This window comes from Bos mutus, chromosome 17 (assembly GCF_027580195.1).
Source record: "Bos mutus isolate GX-2022 chromosome 17, NWIPB_WYAK_1.1, whole genome shotgun sequence".
NCBI lineage: Eukaryota > Metazoa > Chordata > Mammalia > Artiodactyla > Bovidae > Bos > Bos mutus.
This window is the reverse complement of record NC_091633.1, coordinates 2,473,266-2,492,561: the sequence shown is the minus strand read 5'-3', so window position 1 is coordinate 2,492,561 and position 19,296 is coordinate 2,473,266. Positions and strand designations below refer to the sequence as shown.

The following is a 19,296-nucleotide window of genomic DNA, read 5'->3' as shown; positions in this document are numbered from 1 at the left end:
AGGCAAGAACACTGGAGTGGGTTGCCATTTCCTACTCCAGGGGATCTTTCTAACCCAGGGACTGAATCCTGGTCCCTTGCATTTCCTACACTGGCAGGCAGATTCTTTTTTTTTTTTTTAATTTTTTTTTAGTTGAAGGATAATTGCTTTACAGTATCGTGTTGGTTTCTGCTATTCATCAACATGCAGGCAGATTATTTACCATACACACAGCTTTACAGTTAGCTGTGCTGGGTCTTCGCTGCTGCACTTGGGCTTTCTCTAATGCAGTCAGCGGGGGCTGCTCTTCATCGCAGTGCGCAGGCTTCTAATTGTGGTGGCTTCCTTTGTGGAGCGTGGGCTCCAGTAGTTACGGCTTGCGGGCTCTAGAGCGTGGGATCAGTAGTTGTGGCAAACGGGCTTAGCAGCTCTGCATCATGTGGGATCTTCCTGGATCAGAGACTGAATCCATGTCCCTTGTGTTAGCAGGCAGACTCTTATCTACTGTGCTACCAGGCAAGCCCTGGCATCATGTTGTTTAAATTGCTGAGATTTTACAACATATTTTAAGATCTCTTAAGACTATATTCTTTTTTTTTTTTTTAAATCTACTTATTTTTGGCTGGGCTGGGTCTTGCTCAGGCTTTCTCCAGTTGCAGCGAGTGAGAGCTACTCTTCACGTGTTGCATGGGCTTCTCATTTCAGTGGCTTATTGCAGAGCACAGGCTCTAGGCACTCATACTTAGTGGCTGTGGTATGCAGGCTCTAGGGTATGCAAGCTTTAGCAGCTGCAGTTTGCAGGCTTAGTTGCCCCACAGTAAGTAGAATCTTCCTGGACCAGAGATCCAACCCATGTCCCATGCACTGGCAGCAGATTCTTTACCACTGGGTCACTCAGGAAGTCCCAAGACTAGTACTCTTTTATTTCACTTGTTTGCTGAATTTTCCAGGCTATTCATGCTTTAGTTCTGTACCTACGTTAAATACGTGGCTTCCCGTTCATTCATATCTCTTCCTAAAACTACAGAGCCTGGTCAAGTGTATTTGCTTTAAATTTTGTTTACTGGAATGTACCAGTTACTAAATTACTGCTTCTCAGCTCAGAACGTGCCCTCGGTACCTGCTCTGTGATCATGGAATCTTGGCCTCCTTACACGTTTCTTTTCCACAGTGAGTACAGTGCTGGACTTTGGCAAAAGAAGGCATCAGACGAACACTGGAGGAGGAAGGGAGCTTTTTTCTTGCTCCTGCCACATGGTCCATCGTGGGTGTTTGTGTACTGGGGTGTCTGAGGTGGAGTCAGATGGGGACACTTGGAGGGGCTCAGTCCCAGCTGAAGAGCCAGAGTGTGCAGCCTCCGAGGACTCCTGCAGCACTAGTTTGGTGACCACTGCACCACAGATAAGGCATTCAGGGACAGAAGCACATGGTGGGACCCCAACTTCCTGGGGGTCATTTCCTGTGACTCCCCTGGAGCAAGCATCACCCACTGTAGGCCACGCAACTGCAGCAGCACCCCAACACCCTGGGTGCAGCCCTCCAGCCTCATCTCATGTCCCACAAGGCTGCTGTTGTTTCCTGCTCACCCAGCTCCAGTGTTAGCAACCCAGCCATCTGATGGCTGCAACCATACCTTCTGCAACAAAATGAGACTCCAGTTGAGGTGAGGGCCCTAAGATGCCCTTCAGAATTCTCTGTACGGGGCACTTTCCTGGTGGCTCAGAATCGCCTGCCAATGCAGGAGGTATAGGTTCGATCCCTGGTCTGGGAAGATCCTACATGGCGCAGAGCAACTAAGCCGATGTGTCAAAACTACTGAGCCTGTGCTCTAGAGCCCAGAACTGCAACTACTGAGCCCAAGCGCCCTAGAGCTTGGGCTCCGCAAGAAGAAAAGCCAGTGCAATGAGAAGCCTGCCCACTGCAACCAAGAGCAGCTCCCCGGAACTAGAGAAAATTCTCTGTACACCTCTATGGTTACTCTTCTGTTATATTTATAGTTTAACACTTTAATATTAAACTTGCCCTGTTTAATGTACCATGCGGTTTCCATCTCTGAATGGACTCAGACTGATATGTGACACTAAGGTAAAACCCCTAAGGCTTTGCTAGACCACGGGTCCTCACACCGGCATACTGGAAGACTTTCAAGAGAGCACACGGGAACTCAGCTCCAGCGTAATCAACCTCCTGAACTCTAATCTCCTGCTCATGACTCATCTAGAAGTGTCCGTACGCTCACGCATAAGTTCCCACAAATTCTTCCCGAATAGTCCCATCCACCCTGAATTCTACCTTAGTATCGGAATCAAATCACTGATCTCACCAACCCCTCTTTACAGATTAATGAAGTCACTGTAAACTTGTCTTGGATGTGTCTCTCCCCACTTAACACAAGGTTCCATGAAGCGGCTTTATCGAGAGGAGACTGGGTCTGGTATAAGGATATCTGGATTTCAGATTCAGTGTGGGATGGAGCTCTCAGAGGGACTTTGTTTCATTCACCTCCTGACTATCATCAGACAACGCCTATTTAAAAAAGAGAGTTTCAAACACCAAAAACAGTTTAACTATACACAATGTCTTTTTCAAACTATTCTCAACACTCAGTCTGTTATCACTTAGAAAAGCTGGACTTAATAGTTGATTCTTCTTCTTAAAAAAAAAAAGTAACTGAAATGTTTACTGGGACTATCAAACTTTTGAAGATAAAGTATATAAAACTTAGAAGAATTTTAATCAAATGTTATACAGAAACATTAAGTTAATTATTCAATCTTCATCTTATAAAATACAACTTCTACCTTCTGTTAACAACAAAAATGACATGATGAGCTGCCATGACAGCTGGTTTGCAGTGATCCACTTGTACCCTACACTGAAGTGATGAGATTTTATATTAATTAATGGATCTTTTTTTCCCATGATTAGTTGTTCCTAAAAGTCTAATCACAGTTTGATTCCTGCATGTGCACACATGTACTGAAGCAACATCATGCTTTGTTATATAGTCCTCTCTTTGTAACTTATTATTTTAGCTACAAATCACATTGCTTTATTATAAATTCAATAACAGGAAATTTTTATACATAAATTTAAACTTTGTTTTATGACTTTTAGAAATCTATAAGATGTATTCCATAGTTTATTTCTCAATGGTCTGTATGGTTCTCTTGAAGGTGAATATTAACATAATTATTGTTTCATAGCCCTGGGCGTGGAGGGGAGACCGTATTTGTGGCACTGTGCCGTTTCATGTAAGAAACTTGGGCATCCATGGATTTTGGTATCCACAGGAACTCTTGGAACCACTTGCCCGAGGATACTGAGGGACGACTGCATTTGAATTGGAAAACAGAAAAGTAAGGAAATAAGACTGATCCGGCTGATGGGCTTGAAAAATAAAATATGCCTTTGCTAATTAAGTTACATGTCAAAAACTTTCCATAAGTTTAAGGCACTAAATCAGCATCTTCAAGACATAAAAGTGTACTTGAAGTAATAAAAGCATCTTAATCAAAATGTCTTTGGTAAAGACTTATTGAAGATCCTAGTTTTCAAGCTCACTCATTATATAGGATTAAATAAAGTACCTCTAAGTGACAAAGTAGCATGTAATTTGTTAGCCATCTGATACTGGTCAGATTCTCCTGGGTCACGTCCCACAAACCGAGACACTGCCTACCTGCAAAGCCTGGGTAACAGAACCCAAGGGAGTCAGCACTTTTCAATTCTTTGCTTTCAAAAAAAAATTAAGTGATAAATCATTAAATATAATTTGATGATAGATCACTGAGGTATTTTTTAATATTACTTGACAGAACTTGAAAGGGTTGAATGTCACTGTTCCACTAAAACTCTCTCCACTCCCACTACTTATCTAAATAAGGTGAATAAGGTTTTCTAGAACTTGTATCTACCAAAAAATTGAAGATAGGATATCATAATTCTGAACCCTATTTTGTTCTAATAAAAAGGACTATTCAACACAGGATATCTGAAATACTTTAAAAATTTCTCTTGAAAAGACATTGCAAAAAAAAAAAGAAAGAAAAGACATTGTAGGATGATCAATAAAAGAACTATAGGATACAACACATTAAGATAAAACCAAGTGGGAAAAGCGGAACGTCAATCATAGTAATAGTAACTGTCACATCTGTATTGTGTGAAGCAATAAAATAGATACATTTTTTTCTCAACTGGACTGTACAACAATTTTAAATATTGGGAATTCTTATTTACCTTCTACAGGTAAGTCCTTGATGTTCAGGAGGGTGAAATAACTTACTTTGGGTTAATCAAGGGACCCAGGCTTCAATTCGCCAATGAGAAATGAATGCGTGAAATCCATCCCAAAGGAAATGTAACTAGACATCTTATAAAAATGTGTGTGTCTTCATTGTGTGTGCGTGCGTGTGTCACATGCACAGTCGTGTCCCTCTCTTTGTGACCCCAAGCACTGCAGCCCACCAGGCTCCTCGTCCATGGAATTTTACAGGCAAGAATCCTGGAATGGGCTGCCATTCCCTTCTCCATGGGATCGTCCGGGCCCAGGGATCGAACCCGGGTCTCGTGCATCTCCTGCATTGGCAGGTGGACCCTTTACCACTAGCATCACCTGGAAAGCACATGTGTGTAATGCACATCATCCCCAAACTCCAGTCATGTCAAATACACAATCCAGAATCATGCCCAATACATAATTTAGTAACCGTTTTCTTTTCACTTCGCTCTTTAGGGATGAGCAATCGTCTCTGTCACAAAAATCTTTAGAATCCAAAATTTTAAATCATCTCTGTACCATAACACGGATCTAGCATTTTCTTAAAAAAAAAAAAAAAAAAGACTTCTCTCATAACTTGTGGGTCGCTTTCCAGTTCTTCGTGCAGAATGTCGTGAGTCTGGGCTGTGCGGTTGAGTGAGACCTGTGGGGATAGGAGCCACCAGGGCCAGGACAGAAGTTCCGGCATAACACAGGTGTCTCAGCCACTGAGCCCTGGCACCGGCACCTAAGCCTGGAGACAACAGCAGTGCCGACTTCCCAGCACCCCTGGAGGAGGCATTGGGATTGTAAACACAGAGGAACCTGGCACAGAGAGCTCAGGAAGTGACCCAGAACCCTGCACACAAATCTCTGGCCACAGTACTGGTGAAATTCTTTTGGATAAATTCCTAAAAGTATTGATATAACAAAAGCTCAGAGTATATGATCATTGAAAAGGCCACTATATTATACTAAACAATTTCCAGAAAAATACATCCGTGTGTGTTAGAGAAGGCGCTCACCTTTTGGGTCGAGGAAGGCCCATGGGCGTGAGGTTAGGGTCTGGCTTAGGAATGGTTTTCCGGATGCGAATCTGTGAGACTTTCTTCGGCCTCTTCTCCAGCTCAGCCTATTTTTAAGAAGAAAGACAGGTTGCAAGTCATTCTAAATACACAGAGGCCCCTTTGTTGACACTCACCACACTACTTTCTCAGTGTACAGGTGGCTTCGGGAAGCAGTTTTATGACAGAGCTCTCCCAACCACTCCTCCCAACAGCATTTTCAGCAACTGCCCTCTTCATGTCACTGTGCGTGCAGTTCAGATACTAAGATGATCAATACACAAGTTTAAAACTGTTGGAGACAGTGGATGTTGAGAAACTGAAGCACAGCATCATTCACTCATCTCTGAATGTGTGAAGTCCCCTGCTCTGTGCTTCAATTCTCTGAATGTTGTTAAACGCGTCATTAAGAGAAAAGGGTCCGGAGAGCAACGAGGATGAAGAGATCCCAGGCACCCTTTAGTGGCCAATGGAAGACCCCTGTCCTGGTGACATCCGGTACTGGGCTGAAGCTACAGGTGGCAGTAAGGAGACCCGGGGGCTGTCTGCACCTGTCGCGGAAGCTGAGGCGCCTCTGCCACCCGAGCCCACCGCACCAAGTTTACCTCTTTCTGGTCTGGAGGGCTGCCCTGTGGTCGGGGGCAGGCGGCCGTCACACCGTCCAGCTCGTCAAACCCGGGAACCGGGAACTCTGAGGCTGAGAACAGGAGCTTGCTGACGGCTGAGTCTGTTACCAGGTGAGACTTTGGTACCAAGGCAGGGAATGGAGGCTCTAGCCTGAGAGAGACAGCGGAGAGAGAGACAAAGAAGCAAATGTGGGACAGGTTCACCTTCCATGCCGGCACTAAGTGACATTCCCGTAAGGCTGTCCCCATGTTGCTTCTGGACACGCCTGTGTCTGCGTGTGTGATAAACTACAAGAATGTGGTCAAGCCAGTTCCCTGGGGTGGAATAAGGAAACTTGGAAGATGCAGTGAATAAGGGAAAAAATGGGAAAAGGCAAGGAGTGCTTGCAGGAAGAAGACATTTAGGGAACTGAACAAACAAATTGTGCTTGGATATGATCAACAGCATCCGGGCACTGAAATCGGCTCAAGACCTGAGATGTATCTTGAGGGGACTTGCAGTACAATGACCTGGCTCCTGATTTTGACTTTTTTCATTTTTTAAGTAAATGGGACTGATCACACAAATCACACAACTTTAGTTACACAGTCCTGAAGCTGAACCTCTGCCTGTGCACCTGAGAGATGCAGATCAGGCTTAGAAGGAGAACAGAGGCCAGAACTGCACCGAGCTCAACCCACAGCAGCTGCTAGAGTACCCCCCTCAGCCCCATGTCTCCCTCCCTCCGCAAGTCCTCACCTCATGTGACTGCCGCCGGCACTGTAAGCAGCTTCCAGGCCCGGAAGAGGCATGGACGGTAACACGGTGTGGCTGAAGTGGGGCAAGAATAAACAGTGACAGGTCAGGGTGGCAGGATGGTGGGAAAGGCTGTGGGGCCCCGCAGGTTTGGAAGGATGCTCAGTCAGAGCCCAGGGAAGACCTGAGAAGCGTCCATCTACCCATGGAGACAAAAACCTGCCTCCAGGGCATGGAATTTACATGTCCATGCCCATCACTGGAATGGAGGTGGGCTGACAGGAGGGCTGTGTCCTGACTTAAATGGAAAGGCAGAGAGAGATTAGAAGGCAAACTGATATTGGTGAAATTATTTTCAACTGTTCTCAGTGGTCAAACCACAAGAACTCTTTCCCAGTTCATAAAAGCCTATGAATTCTATAGCTATAACATGTACATGCCAATCTTTGAAGTTCCTCTGCTCCAGAAAGAAACAGAGGTAGGCTTATAAATAGTCTGGGTGTTTGCCTGCATAATTAATTTAAAAAGTACTTCTGTATACTTTACACACCAAACACCGAGTATAACAGCTGTGAACAGATCATAGATACAAGTCACAAGTCACCACCTACAGTCTTTAACACACAGTGTGATTTTTTCTTGGCAAGAAGAGGGCAAGAGAAGAAAAGGAGAGATTTAAGATTTAACGGTTCGTAGAATTAAACCAACAGAATGAAGGAAGGTACCAAATAAAGGGTTCTGCAGGAAATCCAGATCCTTCAGGAAAATTCGAGGGGCCCGCACTTCAGAATTACTGCTGCACTTTCTTAGCAGAGATCTGGCAATAAACAGGCAATGCAGACACAGACTCTGAGCCTTGTAGCTTTAGGAGTGCCCTCCCCTCTCCCCAGTGGGAGGATGCAAACACGGGACTTCAGCAAAGGACGGGGCATGGAGTTTACCTGCTCGTGGCGCCCAGAGGTGACTGCCGCTTGCTGTGAGAGGGTGGAAGGGCAGAGATCTCCAAGGGGCAGGCAGAAGGCCCATGCTGGCTCCAGATGGACAGCACCCGGCCCACCGAGTAGGGCAGGGAGCAGAAGACCTTGTCAGCTATGGAAGCGGGAGACCGCAGCCCTTTGAGGCCCTGTGTTAACTGGGTCATGAAGAGCCTCTGCATGGCAGGCGTGTGGCTGACGCAGCTCCGTTTCTTCGTCCAGATCCGGTAGCATCCCGGGGAGCAGAGTGCTAGGAGCGTGTGGAGCCCGAGGACGGAACAGCCCCCTCTGGTCTGGACTAGGGCGGTGGCCCTGCGGTCCTGGAGGGGAACTGGAGGCTGGGCGCCTGCCTGGCTGCAGAGGCCAGGGTCTTCCCTGAATGTGGCCATTCCAGGGCAGCCTTGGGCCAGGAAGAAGGAGAAGGTCCACTTGGGAGGTGGAGAACGGCCCCAGTGGGCCTCTCCTAAGGCGAGTCTCGCGGGCGCACAGTGCTCGGGGAAAGTCCTAGGGGACTCGGCCACGCGCTCAGGGCCCAGCTTCACACGGAAGGATACCGGGAAGGTTTCGGAACCGAGCAGCAGCGATGGCATCTTGTCACTCACATCTATGAAGCTCATTTTGACAGTTTCGAGCGAATAAAGCATCAGGGGTTTACTGCTAGGCCTTCTGTCCCAGTCACCAGCTGCCAGACACGGGTTCAGCTGCGTCATGCTGCAGGAGAAGCCGTCCAGGAGCCTCCGGTATCGGAGCTGCTTGTAGCTTTTAGCCACGGGGAGAAGGTCCGAGGAGCACCGCCGGGACCGCAGCTTCTGGGTCCTGGCAGCGGGGACCAGTCTGGAGGCGAGGACAGACAGCTTGCTGAGTAAGGCCAATTCTTTGGTAGGCATCCGCACATTCAGGCCCCCCGAGGGTGGGCCCGGGGCGGCCTTCAGCTTTGGTACGTGGCTCACAAGGCTTCTGGCAGGGGCTGTTTCGGGCTCTGAGCATGCAGGTACAGACATGGCACGGGAAGTGAGAAACCTGTGTGCTTTCGTGGGGATGGTCTCAGAGGAACTCTTTAGGAAAGCAGAATGTGCAATTCTACTCCTTTTCCTCCCTACGGAGACCAGCTCCTGGCAGGAGACTTTCTTGCAGGTTCGGGGGGGCTGCTTCTTTAAGGGCAGCGCCCCCTTCCTGTGAGAAGTGTTCCCAAAGGCACCGTGGAAGGCCTCCCGCCCCGTGGAGCTGGGGTCTTGAGCACGCCGAGGGGCAGTGCGGGGGCCGGGGCACGTGCATGACTCTGTGTCCTTTCTCAGCGGGTGACACGAGCTTTCCTCCTCCACGTCAATGGGCTTCTGAGGCCCCACGGCTGAGGCGCCCGTGGCCGGCTTTGCTGAGGTGACTTCCGTTTCTGAGGCAGGCTCATTTTCGCCACCCTGAGGTGGGCTCTGACTCTGCCCCTCATCTGACAACGTATGAGATGTTGTGCACTGTCCCAACACTGTGTGTGCTTCTTTCTGGCGTGCCTGCTCCTCTTCCTTGTGGCTCAGAACCTTCTGGCTTGGGCGTCTCTCCGAGTCAGCCGGCACCCTCGGAGCTCTAAGGTGGGTCTGAGATGCCTGGCTCGGGACGTCAGCGAGACCGCCTTCCCTGATTGCCATCTCTTGCGACTCCTGCCCGGCAGGAAACTGACCCCACGGCCCGCTCTGCTGCTCTGCAGTGTCTTCTCCTTTCACGTTAGTTTCTGCATCTAGCGTCAAAGGCGAGCTCTCCGCCCTAATGGCTGTGCTGCTCTCTTTGCTAGGCTCACTCTCACTCCTTGGTGCTCCTCCTTCCATCTCAGGCAGGACTGTGGTGTTCTTATTCTCACAAGGCATTTCACCGTCTATTGGCTTAAAAAGGTTTTGGGGGTCAGTTTCTTCACTATTAATAATTGTTTCTGATTTTTTTTGAGACAATGGGTGCAAAGGCATTATCTCAGTGGATTTCGGGCTTCTCGAGGGGACAGAGTTTACATCATGGTGTCCAGAAGATGTCAACTCTACTGAAGAAATTCCAATGGTATTTTCTTTGTCTTGCTCAGGATTTATTTCTAGTCTTGATCCTTCAATTGTTCCTTGTGTTTCTCTCAGGGATGCTTCTTTAACTTGCTCTTCATGATGAATGTAATTTAAAGACATATTTATTTTACCCAATACTCTTACATCTGGTTCATGATCTGCGACAGACCCTGTGTCAGGCACACAAGGGCCTGGACACACTTCCATTTCACAGTCTTCTACAGGTCTCCATACTTTCTCTTCACATGATTTTTTAATATTGAGAGAGTCTGATGTAGAAGAAGCAGCATCTTGAAAATCCGACTCCTGGTCAATCACTCCTATAAATGCAGCGACAGGCGCTCCCCTCTGGGACAGCGTACTCGCTGAGGCTTCCGGCGACGTTGCCCTGGCGTGCCTTGCACCCCCAGTGAGAGTACCAGAAACCCTTCCATCCAGAATGCCTTCTGTGGGCTCATCACTATAGCCTGTGGAGACCACATGTGCTGTCCCATCTGTGGGCTCCGCACAATCAGAAGTCCTCCCACAGCCCCCTTTCTTGGGGCTCCTGCCAGATGCTGAACTGTTACTGCCTGAACCAACGGGTGGAGCCTTCAGGCTGTGGCTCGCCTCTCTGTCAGGCTCTGTGGGCGACTTGCACTGGTCACGGCCGAGCGTCTCCTCAGCTGGGTTACCTTCACCTCTGCATTCACTGGGCCCGCCTGGGTTACCCTGGGAGCCGAGGGCGTCATCTGCCTTCTGCTTGGGAGTTTCAGCTGCTTGGTTCACGTTCTTAACACCGGAGAACATTATGGGAGGAAACTGGCCAAACAGTTTTTCAGGACTTGGAATGTTTGTGGGTTGGTTTAATTCTTGTGCGACACGAGCAGAAACGTCACGTTGACAGAACACAGTCTCTTTGGGTGTGTCCTGTTCTTTTTCCTCTGGCCCTTCCTTGCATGGTCGAGTGGTTTGGTCTGGAGCTTCACTGTTTAACGTGCCTGCCATCATTTCATCTCTGGCCTCACCTCCAGGAAGGCTGCCTTCAGTTTCTCCCTCACCTGGCTCACTTTCCTCCGATGCACAATTCTTTCTACAGCTGCAGCTTTCCACAGAGCTGTCTCTCCCTTGGAAGTGGTGATCGATATGCTGAAAGGTATCTTCATACTTGGTTAACACACAGTTCTCAATGCCCAGGGTCGTTCTGCTGGGCTCCAGGGCAGCACACCTGCTCTCCTCTGGGACGTTTTTCTTCACACAAGGGCAGCTAGAGAGATCCTGAGACGGAACGCTCTGACGTTCCCGGACTGAGACCTCTACAGGCAAGGCTGCCACTTTGCTCTTATCTGAGGGAAGTCCAGAATGCAGACTACCTGCTCCCGAATTAGCTGCTTCGGTCTTTCTTTCTAGGCGTTCTGATCTGCTGTTTGAAGAGGCACCACAGGTTCTGTCACTTGGTGGAGAGATGTCTTCCGTCTTTGTTTTCACAGGAATGGGGTGGGTTCCGGCAGTGACAGCTGCGCCATCCTCTGATGGAGGGCGCTGGCTCTGGCGGGAACCCCCGCTCACTGCCACAGGCATCTCTTTGTCGCTTGGCAACTTTGTGTGGGTTTCAGAATTAAGGGACACTTGATTTAAAACACATTCACTTCCTGTTTTGTTTACAACCAGTTTGTTGTCATGAGGAAATTTATTCACCTCCCAGGCAGCGCTCTGTTTACCTAAATGTGGACCATGGTCCTGGGCATTTTGTATGGCTATTTCTGACTCAGGCCTGTCATCAAGTTTTAGGGATGGTGGCAATGGAGTAATGTCTTTCTTGGGCTTAGACATCTCATTTATAGAATTTATCTGGTCCTCTGGCGTTAAACTCACAAGGGATTTCCCTTCAATTAAAAATCCATTAGGTGAGGCTTGGTTTAACTGGGGTCTGCCTTCTAGATTTCTCTGGGTACGGACTAAGGAGTCACAGTCTCTACTGTGAGTCTTCTCAGTCAGCACACTGGGCTCTAGGGTAGTTGTCTGTCCTGGTTCTTCAATCTGCACTGAGGAGGGAAAATGACTCCCTTCAGAGTCTGTGCCTGGTTGGCTCATTTCAGCAAAAGTTCCTCTGTGGTCCTCATTGTTTGCCAAGCTACCGTGAACATCTAAAGTGATTTTCAAATCATTTTTTTCAAGCATTCCTTCCATGGCTTTAGTAAAAGAACTGGGTATGAAGGAACTGGAGCAGCCTATATGGGGACTTCCTCGAGGGCAGTAGTGATTGTGGGCATTTTCTTTGGGGAAGACAGTAGTCTCTTTTTTTCCAGAACAGTGGCGACTAGAATTCTCTCCTGGTTGCCTGGTGTTAACAAGGAAGAGTTCTCTTTCACTTCTAGGGTTCAAAGGCTGTTTGTGTTCTTCTCTAGAAGACAAGTTCTGGCTTTGACCATTCCCATCCAAACAGGAACTGTGCGTCTTTCCAGCAGATCCCTTTGGCAAGCCATCACCTTCAAGACCATGCTTTTCTGAGGATGTTGTTCTGGATCCTGGACCAGATAAACCTGATGTGAAATGGGAAACTTTAGAATTTTCTTCTGAGGGTTCTGTTATAACCACCTTTCTTGTGGCTTTGGGACTGTCATGTGCAGAACTGTGTCTCTCACTGTGGTGCCCAGGGACCTGTTGGTGATTGTCATCGGCTTCACAGACGAGGTTTAATTTACGTAACTCTTCCTCCCTGCTGTCCACTTTGGAAACAGCACTGTTCCCTGGTAACAATGACAACCAAGAAGGATAAGTTCTTATTTCTTCACATTCTTTTTCTTTTGGATTTGCTTCTGTTAATCCAGGGTCCACAATGTTTAAAGGCTCTAGAGAAACTAAGGTGCTGGACTCTGAAACCTCAGCACTGGTCATGATTTTGTCTGTCTCTGAGTGTCCACGACACCCAGCCAAGAGACCCTGACTCACACGGCCATTCTCGAGCCCTTTGTTATCGTCCACCTTAGTTCCATGGACCTTCATAACTTGGACTTCCTCAGTAGATGTCAGAAGAGTTTCAGCTGTGATTTGTACATTTCCTTCTGCACAAGAGAAATAAATCTGAATTAATGTGTAATCATTTGCTCTAACTTCATAAATTTAATCACGCAACAAAAACAACTCCAAAAGAGGATTGCAAAGTTAGTGTTACAATACCATTGGCTTTGTTCTTCTTTGCAAAATATGACAGAGAGCCAAAAGAGTACCTGAAAGAAACAGGTTATTCTGAACAAATCCTTTCTTTAAATGTGTTACTTACTTAAACACACTGACCTAGCTGGACAAATGACGATAATGGGAGACATACGCTTACTTCAGTCTTAGGAAGCTTTCATCCTAAAGCATTTATAAAGCAGACTCACATTAAAATAGCTTATGTTACGAAATGACCATCTTAATACTCGAATAAGTAAGTAATAAATAAAATTATCTTTGAAATAGAATAGTAACATATAAAGCCTTAAGTAAAAGAGATTAATCTGTAAGTGGAATATGAGTCTTGAACCCGATTACTGCAAGGCTTGCCTCCCTACAGGGTCGGTCATGAGTTGGTAATAATTGAAGGTGAGAGACAGGTTCACAGGGATTTAGTATTTTTTCCTTTCCTCTTCTGAGTAAGTGAGAAATTTTTCATTATGAAACATTAAAACACACACACACAAAATACCTAAGATGTAAATGTAACTCATGAAGGAGTTTTACTTCCCAGAAGTTCTCTGAAACTCTAGGCACAGGATGCAGTATAAAGAAGTTCCCCCAACCTGTTAATCTACAAAAGACTTTTTGTCCCTCTCCCAAAGCTGTTCACATAGAGGTAAATATGTGTATATGCCTGTACGTATGCTGCATGCATATAACAGGACGCCTGCACTGAGCAGACAAAGCAAGATGCAAATCAACCTACAGATCTAGTTCCCACTAGAACATAAGCTCCACGAGGGGAATGATCACCTCTGATTTGGTATCTCCACCTCCCTGTTGTCTAGCGTAACACCCGGTACATAACAGCACTCAGTAAATATTTGTGGAGCTGATAAATGACTACAGTTAGGTGACATCAACAAATGCTATTGGATCTTACTGCTCACTCTGTACTGAACACCCCATGGTGACCCTGGTGACTGGTAGGTATGTTACAGATGTCAGCAGAACAAGGAATTAAGTGAGGAAAGCTGTTACAAGTTAGGCACACTGGAGGGTGAAATGTGTTCTGTGAGGTGTATGCCTGTTTCAGCAGCACAGGAGTTTCGCAACCTTGGTTGAACATCATGGATTTGTAGTCGTGTGACAACTGTTTAAATGGTGCTTACATTTGCAGAAATTGACAGACAGTCTTAAACTTGTATGAAAATGCAATGGACACATAACACCCAACACACAATCTTGAACAAAGAAAATGGACTGGAGGGGTTGGAGAGGAGGATAAGGAGCCTGCAAGATGGAAATGTTCCATTTTTTTTATTGGGTCAGTACAGCTGTGATTACACAACTGCATGTTTGTGTACACACACACACACGAGTGAATTTCACTGTATGTAAGCTATACCTTAATTAAAAAAAAAAGTCAGTGCCCCAAATGTCTAGACCGCTTCCTGGTTGCCTTTTAAATGGGTGTGGTACTGGCTCATTTTTCAACTTTCCACTCCTCCAAAATGTGAATTACAGGAAGATAATGACTATCCTCAACTTCAGAGCTTTACTCTCCACAGGACAGCAAGGCCTTTGAGCCACAGAGAGAAACTCCAGCAGCAGGAAGCAGGAGGATGAACTAGGACAAGTGTCCTTTCTCACAGGGATGGTCTGCACCCCCTTTTCTGTCCAGGCTGCCAAGAAGCATCATCAAATCTGACGCTGTTCCACAGTAACAAAATGTTCATGTGATTAAACATATTTGCTGGTTTTTCTTTTTTTTTTTTTTGCAGCTCTAATTATTCTACATAGTTAATCTTAATTATGCAACAGATACACACAGAATCTTGGCTCAGCACCCTCTTTTAGGCCTCGGTTTCTTGCTTAATCAATGAACAGATCAATCACAATGAAGTAGTATCTCTGAGGCCCATATCCTACCATTGTTTTGAGGAGCAAATATGTGTACGTGCTCAGTCACGTCTGACTCTTCGCGACCCCCTGGACTGTAGCCCATCAGGCTCCCCTGTCCGTGGGATTCTCCAGGCAAGAGCAGTTTGCCATTCCCTTCTCCAGGGGATCTTCCCAAGCCAGGGATCAAACCTGAGTCTCTTGCATCTCCTGCATTGGCAGGCAGAGTTCTTTACCACTGCAAAACCTGAGGAGCAAATGAGGTAACAGAAATGAGCTTGGCAAACTCTCAAGGTGATGGGGAGTGGACGTGGGATGAACACAGTGGGATGTCCTGTGAGGCAGTAGTTCCTGCCCTGTCCATGTGAACTCGTTTGGAAGGCAGGGTTGCTTTATAAAGTCAAATGGAAGATTCCACACTAGTTTTAAGGTTCAACTCATAGTCAATGCCTCATTACAGAAAAAGTGGGAAGCAAAGTTAGTCACAGAAGAGGCACCATTGGATAACACCAGGGGCCTCCGAGCATGTCCATGGGCAGTAATACCAACAGCTGCTACAGCCGGTCCTTTGTGCAAGACGGGGTCCTACAATCCTCATGTTCTCAGTGGGAACAAAAATGGTGTAACAAGTGGAAAAAGGAAAGGATGTGAGAGAAATGGATACCTTTGTTCCTGAGACCATCTTCAGGGAGGCCCGTGCATAAAAGTTCTTCACTTGCCTGCATCCGGAGGTCCTCCTGCGGTAAGAAAACCCAGTGGTCAAGGAAGACCCAGAGACTCTGAGCTCACAATGCCAACGATCCTCTGAGAGGCTTCTCTGCAGCTCTTAGAAATGTGCTAGTGGTCACAAGGACTGGGAACTGAAGGAAGCCGCAAATTCAAGTTCATATTATTAGTAAAACTTCCATTCCTCTAGACTTTGAACTTGAAAAGTCAAGTTTCCCAAGGTCCTGACAGATCCAAACAAAACCTTGTGTCTTCTGAATCAATAAACACACTGGTGCAGTGTGATCTTAATAAAGTGAAAACCTAACTGGAAACTATCAGGAAGTTGGATGGCACCCAGCCCCTAACCATGTTCTTTCTTCCTGGAAGGGCTACTTTCCCTTTTCATCCCTGTTCACTGGAGCAGGGGATGAGGGGGAGCACCATCAATGACAACGGACAAGAGGGACTTCAGGAAAACAGGCAGGGGCAGCGTGGGTGTGGAGCTCGATGAAGACAGGGTCCAAGTGGGCTGGCCAGCTGCAGATGCCGACTGACCAACAACGGCTGCTCACATCAAAGTGTCCTTCTGGCTCACCTCTATTTGCCCACTGATTTACATTTGTTTTTTGTGTTTTTTTTTGCAATGTAGACCCCAGACCAGTTGGACCCAAAGGTTGACGATGTGCACTCCTACTTACCTCATCACTGACCCATCAGAAGGGTGTCCACCAGCTAATCACGCCCTCTTTGAACAATTACTATAAAACTCCTCACTGTCTTCCCCAAGTGGGGACACTTGGATTTGAGGGCATTAGCCCACTGTGTCCCCCTTTGCCTGGCAAAGCAATAAAGTTATCCTTTTCTACTTCACCTGTCCCAAAACTCTGTCCCAGAGATTTGACTCAGCACCAGCATTGGGGCACAGAGAAGCTGAACTTCTCGCATCACCCTGAGGAAACTGAGGGTAGGAACTAGATGCCCGCCGGCCAGCATTCAACTGCCGCAGCCACGCCACGCGTGATGGCGCACCCCGAGCAGACTCAGGAAGAGAGGCACAGGACACTGACCTCAGGGAGCTGAGGTGTGCATCAGAGGAATGAGTTCAGTGAGATCAGACTCTTGCATCTTCCCACACAGACAAAAGCACTAAATTCCTTAACTGGAGATATCTGGGGGTTTTTTGGTCTTCTTCTATTTTTTAAAAAAAATCTTTTGGTTTTTCTTTTTGCCTCGCCCTGAGGCACGAGGGGTTTAGTACTCCCCCTCCCCACCAAGGGTGGAGCTCATGTCCCCTGAAGCGGAAGTCTGGAGTTCTAACCACTGGTTTTCTTTTACATCAATAATCTTTTGATGTTCAAAAAAAAAAAAAAAGAGTAGAATTTTCCCCTACACTAATTTAATTGGTAAGTACAAGATTCTGACTGACACAACACTCACTTAAATCTACAGATGGTGAAGTCACTGTTGTAACTTCTGACAATTTTTTTTATAGCACTTAAAAAAACAATAAGCAAAACCATTTCATCTCTAAGCAAAGTTCTGCGGTGGAAACAGAAGACCCAAGTGATGGCAAGTACAGGGGGAAAAAAGTATCGTCACTGGACCTGAGAGAAGAGGCCTGGCATGGAGCGTCATGCAGGAAGCAGGACTGTGCCTTTGCTTTTTCTTGCAACTTTAGAGATGAATGCTTTGGCGAAGCATGAACTCAAAACACCTCTCTCCCACAGAACTTACTGTTACTGTACTTGACCAAAGCGTACAAATTCTAGCGTGATGCTGGGTCAAATGTATTTGCAAATGGGGAGAGGAGAAAGCTCTTACTCATCATGGAAGGAAGGACGGAACTAGAAAATCACCGCTTGGGAACCATCATGATTATTACCTCAAGGAGACTCATCAGTGGGTGTTAAACCTACTGGCTAAAAGTTTGAATGAGAAACAGAAATAATTACGTATTCTTCAAATATCGCCCCACAAGATACTCAATAATTGTGAAGGGGAAAATGGTACCTCCACAGTGGAGAGGCCGGGCAGTTCCCCTGCCCAGGAGGGAGGCACCCCCTACACCAAGCCTGCGAGAGGATGTATGGAGAAGAACCAATCATTTCTGTGGGATTCCTGCCCCGCTAAATGCACAACCACGATCTGATCATGAGGAAATGTCTGACAAACCCAAGCTGAGGACAATGCTACAAAATAAACAGCCTGCACTCTGCAAGTGTCAAGGTCATGAGCTGAGGAAACACTGCAGATTAAAGGAGACTAAAGAGACATGACAAATGAATGCCACGAGTGATCTTGAATTTTTCTCTTAGACCAAAAAAACATTTTCTTTTGCTAAAAGACGTCAGTGGGACAACTGGTCCAGTGTGAATGTGGTCTTTCGATAAAAGGGTTAATGTCTTGATTTTGATTCGTGTACTGCAGCCACCTAACAGAATGCCGGATGTCTGTGAGTAAATACACAGTCAGGCATTTAAGCCTCACATCTGCAACTGCAAACTAAGATCAAAAGGGGAAAAAAGCAAATGTGGTGAAAAGCTAACAGGAGAGGGATCCACATGAAGGTCTTCACATTGCTTCTGCAACTCTTCTGTGAGTCTCAAATTATTTCAAAATGAAAGGTTAAGAAAGCACCTTTTTCTGTGGTAACCCTTGATCCTTACTCCAAATGACACTGCCCTGCACACTTCTAATTCTCAAGCTGTGTCTGAGGGGTGAGACTGGATGCTATTCGAATAGTTCTTCAGATCAACACTCTATAGGCAAGGCCGAGTGCTGGAGCAGAAGCCGAGGGGGGAGGACCCAGACTCAGCTCTGCTCCAGCCTCAGGATGCCCAACTGTAGCTTCGCAGGGCGGAGAGCGAGCTCCTAGGTGGTTTTATAAATGGGGACCACAGACAGCTTGCGCCATGAACAGAAGCTCTCGCCACCCAGCACACCTCAGACACTTGTCATCCCTTCCTGTGAGAAAGCTGACAGGACTGTCATCAGCAGACCCTGGTGTCATCTGGGGTGACCGCCCTAAGCTCTTCTGGGTCTAAAGAGCCTCTGCAGGGTGAGAGTGGACCTCCCGCCAGCAGCACACAGCTCCCCTCAGATTCCCAAGGGCCCTGGTGATCTCGCCAGGTGACTCCTGAGGGGGCCCTGGTGGGGCTGCTGGGAGTTCAGTTCCTCCACACCTGCTGCTCGAAGGAGGGGTCCTAGCTAGAGCCCTCCCACCCAAGCCAACTGCTTCAGGTCATCCCCTTCTCCCTGGTTAGCAGCACGATCCTAACAGGGAAGGGGAGACGCAGGGGCCAAGAGTGACAGACTCCCCTCTCCCTCGCTGACCTCTTGAAAGGTCCTAAGTAAGGAAAAACAAGTCTCCCCGCGTAGGGGCTGTGGACCCTACAAAGCGTTAAGTTTCAGATCTGATCTGGGTTATCAGATACGACCAGGTGAGGCTGATGTTGGATGTGAGGGACACCCAAGCACTGCCAGCAGGGTGGTGGGCGACCTCCAGATCAGGTGGGAGCTTGACCAGCCTGGGCCCCAAGTGCAGATAAGAGCACAGAACAGACAACTTGCAAGCTATGGCTGAGTAGCCTAAGTGTCCTGTGTGTAACTCCACCGCCCTCCTAAGGCCAGCCCATCATGTAACACTTGCAAAAACTTATCAGACATGAAGTTCTCTTCCTATAATACTTTATCAGCTGGTTTTTTCCAGTAGTCAGGTACAGATGTGAGAGCTGGACCATAAAGAAGGCTGTGTGTGTGTGCTTAGTCGCTTTAGGTCTGTCTGACTGTGACCCTATGGACTGTAGCCCACCAGGCTCCTCTGTCTGTGGGATTCTCCAGGCAAGAATCCTGGAGTGGGTTGCCAT

General features: G+C 47.1%; 1 protein-coding gene across 3 annotated transcripts in view; it reads right to left on the bottom strand.

Annotated features, from left to right (window-relative positions):
* Positions 1-19,296, bottom strand: part of PRR14L (proline rich 14 like) — a 44,869-nt gene that overhangs the window by 12,866 nt on the left and 12,707 nt on the right. For all 3 annotated transcript variants that reach the window (XM_005908532.3, XM_070385818.1, XM_070385817.1), the window contains 5 exons: positions 15,387-15,459; positions 7,608-12,723; positions 6,670-6,741; positions 5,910-6,081; positions 5,266-5,372 (listed from right to left, as the gene is read on the bottom strand). In XM_005908532.3, coding sequence (XP_005908594.1) covers positions 5,266-5,372; positions 5,910-6,081; positions 6,670-6,741; positions 7,608-12,723; positions 15,387-15,459 — 5,540 coding nt within the window. The remainder of the gene's footprint in view (positions 1-5,265; positions 5,373-5,909; positions 6,082-6,669; positions 6,742-7,607; positions 12,724-15,386; positions 15,460-19,296) is intronic.